General features: G+C 35.2%; 1 protein-coding gene across 1 annotated transcript; it reads right to left on the bottom strand.

Annotated features, from left to right (window-relative positions):
- Positions 1-378: 378 nt before the first annotated feature.
- On the bottom strand, positions 379-5,144 carry LOC21389310. The gene is made up of 2 exons (XM_010107794.2): positions 4,316-5,144; positions 379-931 (listed from the first exon to the last, which is right to left on the bottom strand). The coding sequence occupies exons 1-2, from the start codon at positions 4,702-4,704 to the stop codon at positions 694-696; spliced, it is 627 nt and encodes a 208-aa protein (XP_010106096.1). The 5' UTR covers positions 4,705-5,144; the 3' UTR covers positions 379-693.
- Between the last annotated feature and the right edge of the window lie 261 nt (positions 5,145-5,405).

The raw sequence follows: 5,405 nt of genomic DNA, 5'->3' as shown, positions 1-5,405 counted from the left end.
TAACACATCTAGTATAATTATAATTTACCAAACACTCAATTACTTTTTGTAAGAGCTGTTTTTTCCTTCAACACAGCTAAAATAATTTTTTTAAAATGTACATTACTACCAAACTAAGTCTTAATTTCTCATCGTTGGATCTAAGTCAAAATCATATCAAATTAAAAAAGTATGTAGAATAGATAGTTTTTAATAGAAATCTAATAGCTGAAAATAAAAAACTATCAATAGTTAATAGGCCCGCTCAAAATAAATAAATATATATATATATATTTATACACACACATTTGGTGCCAAGAAAGTAGATCCATTAATGTGGCTATGGAAACGACAATGAAATAAGTAGAAGTTTTCCGATTAGAAGCATTTGGCAATTGATTAGATTCAAAACAAACAGGCACGCTTCAAAAATAATACAAAGTTACAACCATACACAAGACTATTTTGGCTTGTGAAGAAGAAATTAAGGACATTTATATTACACAAATAGTCACCTGAAAACTATGACAATCATAAATATATAATATAAACAACGTGCGGATCATAGAGAGAAATAACTGACTAGCAATCTAGCAATAACAATAGTAAGAAGAAAGGGGTACAAAGACAGTACCTCAAAAAGAAAAAAGCTCGTTTCTCTACTATTCAACTCAATTGACACGCAAGAAAAGAATTATTTCCTCATTCAGGGCTTCATGAGGGTACATTAAAGTGGAAGAGCCAAGAGATTACAAAGGCAAAGACCATACAGGCAAGCAAGAAGTTCAGGAACCGGTGACCCTGCCAGAAGTTCCTGGTCTCCGCTGGGTGAACGGGAGCGGTCGCGGGCGTTGTTGCCCCGTTATCATTTGATTCATTCCACTGCTCCATCACCTCAGCTTCATTAACACCAGAAACATTATGTGCGGTTGACCCACAGATTTCACAGGTCCTGCATGTCATGTATTTTCGAAACATCAGTAAACGTATAACAATGTAAACTACATCAGTCCACAGAAGAGCTAACTGAATGCTCTTTTAGATCTGGTTAATTCAATCGTATGGACATGGTTAATTCAATCAGAAGAAAATTTACAAGGAGATCATAGTAGAATTCATCAAAATACTCGAATAACAACTCAGAAATTTTGTCTGTCCATAGTTGCAATTATTACATGTTTCATTTCTATGTCAAACACATGATACACTCAACAAAGAGACATATATAGATCTTAAAGTTCTTTGTCCAAACACAAATGCATCAGTTGAACGAAATTATGTTAAACAATTTTGGTCATTCTCACTCTAGGTGATCTCGGGATATCGGAAAAAGTATGGACAGGTTGAAACAACCTATTAGATAAGAACTCAGAACCTTGATTTATCAGGTATGTAAATGTTAGTTTTTTTTTATCCCCTCGTTCAAATTGTCATTTCCTTCCATTATATGGATGTCTTAAGACTTTCTTTCCACTAACAGCTTATACAGACGCTGAATAGAGTATATATGAATTTGCCGAGATGAATCAATCAAATATATTGAATTCCTAAAAAAAAAAACGAAACAAAAGAATGGTAGCTTTTACAGGTAAGTGATACAGTAGATACTGTGCATTGACAAATATGTTTGAAAGATCAACTACTTAATATCTGTCTACCAACGTAGATATGACCTGTATGTTTGGATGCATCTCCTTTTAGCTTACCTAAATGATGACGTTTTATTGCCCTGGAAGAGATTTTTTTTTTTCATAATAATGTAGAGTTTAGAATTGTGGTAATGCAAAACAGTGAACTATAAGGTACCATCTTTTCATCTTAAACTTTATGTTTTCCTCTCAAGACCTTTCTGTCCAAATCTTTAAAAGAAAAGAAAATGACAGAGATTGGACAGCAGCAACAAATTGACTCCTGAACTGATCTTACCACAATTTTATTTTTCACAAAAATTTAGCAAACAAACAGATAATTTTGTGTGACTCTCTCTTTCTCCCCTGCTTAAGTTGGAATTCACATGCCCACATTACTTTACCTACTCATACTTATTCTACATATTTAAGTATTACACGTGGATCCAAATTTCCAACCCCAAGTCCAAAAACTCACTGTCCATTGCTTTCTTCTCAAAATTAATGTCTTCACTTAAAAGTAGACAGACTTTGCAAAAAATAAATGTTAAACGAAAGAAAAACAGATACGTATAAAGAGAAATATATTTGATCTAGAAAAGACGAGAGAACTTTGTCCTAGTTATATCTAAGACAAAAAACATGAAGGGGTAATGCCCTCAATAACAATTTTACCGCGTACAAATCATCAAAGCTGCGATTTAAATCATTTAATTTAAAATATCAACTTCAAAACATCATTGTTAAACACCCTGTCATCTTTTTTATTATACAATTTCTGTTAAAACTCTTAAAAATATTTTCGAAGAATTGTGACATTAATAACGTTAATTACCACTGAAGAAGATAGAAGAAACACGCACAGCAAGTTGAAGATGAGGTGGTAAAAAAAAAAAACAAAACAAAACAAATGAAAAGAAAAGAAAGAAAGTTTTAGATGAGATTGCTCATGTGCTATCAAAACCTATTAGAGACAAGCAAAGTTATATCAAGAAAGGCCATCTTGTGTATAGAGAAACCAATTCATAATAAGCCTTGGCATTGTGAACCCTTCAACCACACACAACATTTAGCGGACGCAAAGATCTAACCTTGTGAACGCCTAAAGAGAAAGGAACCTGATTTGTGTGGTTTTACAGGAAATGAGCATACAAAAGAACAATGATCTGGAATTCCTCCGACCAACGTATAGTTTTTGGAAGGTAAAGTTAGATAGTCCTGAATTTTATGAAGTTTTTCATGAGGGCGTCTCCACTATCAAAACACAAACCATGGACCTTAGAGGAAATACATGCGTACAAGTCCAAAACTTAGAGCTTTCAAGAAAAGTTGGTCTTCATTGTCTAGAGTAAACAAAAACAACTACGAAATGAGCAGAGTCTGGGAATCTGAAGACAGTTGAAGATTTGGTCATCTAAAGGCAGAATTTTCAGTAGAACCTATATTATAGCATGAGGAGAATACAGGGAAAATAGCATGTGTCGTTAAGAAACTTGAGGCCTCTGACCATGAAAACACCTTCAGATGCTTTAACCATTAACTGAACAATTGTGTCAGCATAGTCATAGAGTAATGATCATGTCATTGGACTTGGAAAAACTAAGCCAAACCGCCAAAAAAGATAGAACTTGGGACTTTTTTTATTTTTTTTTGCTGGATAAGAAAAAAAAAGAAAAATACAAAGCAAAAGCTGAGACTTGCCACTACTAAGTTCCCACCATAGACCCAGGTCATTCATTAAGTATAGCCTTTTGCCTTTTGGTACGGTACCACTAACTGAACAACCATATGACTTGGTCAATCCTTCTATTCATCTTGTTAAAGACACTGTCCTTATCATGGAACAATGATACATAGGAGAAAAATCCATCATTTAGTAATATACTTGGAATAAACAGATATCCGGAATATTATCAAACAGAAAACCAGAACCAAACTGCCTTTAGAGGACGTATTTTATAAGCAATGCATGCAAGATTGAGGACTATCACTTCAATAAAGTATACATCACAAAGAGTCAAAAAACAAGAACCAGCTTGTCCGAGAGATAAAAGTTTGAAATAAGTGTGAGAAAGATGCCATGAGTGGCTCATGGTTTTACACTTTATAAGCTGCAATGAATTAGGAAGAATCACTATAGCTGGAAATAGAAGAAGTACATGGTGGCACTTCAATCTTTTTTGCTTTATAAGAGTACGTAAGTTTTATTCTCTTTATTTAGTCTGGTCTACTTCTCTTTACTTTCCAAAGTAATAGAGATTTTATTCTAATTTAAGCCCCCCCCATCATAATGTTCCTTTGCAATAAGCATCCCACTTCTCCTATTCTTCTCCCTAAATAATATTCCTTTTAACTTTGTTCTCGCAACTAAACTTAAATAAGTCAATAACGCTCCCAAGAATATATTATAAACTAAATCTTAATATAAATAATCTGATTTAGCATCTAACAATGAACGAATCAAAAAATCATTCAAAATTTCTAACCACCAACTTTTCAGGAACTCACAGAATGGTTACTAAACATACCAAGACCACAAAAATGCTAAAGATCAAAACTTTGCTCTAATCACATCCCACAAAACACCAATTCTCAAAATATAACAAGAAATAACAAATGGACAGTGCCAAAAACACAATAAAATAAAAATAAAAATAAGAAACCAATCTTTGTTATAATTACGAATATTTTTCCATCTGAGGACTTACTTGTTACCCTTGATCTTGAACCAAGCCTCAGCACACTGTTTGTGGGCAGCAGCCAAATCATCCTTGCAAGAGCAACCCAACTCTATGGGAATCCCAGACTCATGATTGGCTGCATCCAAGCTCAGATGGCAAATCCTGCAATCCCTCTCAACTTTCGCTAAATGTACTTTCACCTCAGCCAGATCCACCTCCACCGAACGCTCCGACACAGGGGATCCCTTCTCCACAATCTCAGCTCCGGAGGAGCACCTACGCTCCTCCTCCTCCTCGTCCGACGACCGTTCGCCGCCGCCGCCGGCGACGGAGCTCCGGCGGCCCTCTTGAACATCATCACGGTGGTCGTTAACAACAAGGATGATATGGGGTTTGTTGTCTGTGCTGGCTGCCATTGGTGGAACCCAGAGAGAGAAAAATCCTCATGTAATGGTGGTGGCTCTGGTGAGGCTGAGATCATGAATGCCCACAACAAGCTTCACCAAGAAGAAGAAGAAGAAGAAGGAAGCTCTCTTCAAAGAGTTTCTCTCTCTTCTTTTTTTGAACCTTCGTAAGCTTTGGACAAATAACGTGATCTTTTTTTGTTCTTATACTCTTGCGAAGCCGAACTGTAGTGGTGAGGTAGGTGATTTCTCTCTCTCTCTCTCTCTCCCTCCCTCTCTCTCTCTCCCCCTCTCTCTCTCTAGCAACTGGGGAGGAGAGACTAGTGTCTGTGTCTGGACAGCAACTGGGGAGGAGAGAGAAAGATCATGGAAAAGAAAGATCTGATAATAATAATAGGAAAATACTGTATGTTGCAGAGTGTAAGAAGAGAAGTATAAAGCTTGTATTTTTCTTTTTGGGCTCCATAAAGTTAGTTTATGCCATTATCTTTTCTGTTTATTATATGTGAGACTTATCATTATGTATGTTTCTCTCTCTTTCTTTTTCTTAATTGGAATTTTCTCTCTTTAACAAATTTTACCACTAGGAAAAGAGCAAGAAAAACAATACCCTTGAGAAAAGGTACATAACTAGACCAAAAAAAAAAAAAAGAGGTATGTAATTAAGATTCTATTTATTTTATCGATTTAAATTTAAAATTTGAGTTTATTAT

Source organism: Morus notabilis, unplaced genomic scaffold (genome assembly GCF_000414095.1).
Source record: "Morus notabilis unplaced genomic scaffold, ASM41409v2 Scaffold1622, whole genome shotgun sequence".
NCBI classification, from domain to species: Eukaryota; Viridiplantae; Streptophyta; class Magnoliopsida; order Rosales; family Moraceae; genus Morus; species Morus notabilis.
This window is presented reverse-complemented; position numbering and strand designations above follow the sequence as displayed.

Bases quoted from the DNA above. Each gene is read 5' to 3' on its own strand.
- LOC21389310 (XM_010107794.2), bottom strand. From the start codon at position 4,704: ATGGCAGCCAGCACAGACAACAAACCCCATATCATCCTTGTTGTTAAC. The intron at 932-4,315 runs GTAAGTCCTCAG...CATGACATGCAG, and splicing joins TTCAAGATCAAGGGTAACAA to GACCTGTGAAATCTGTGGGT.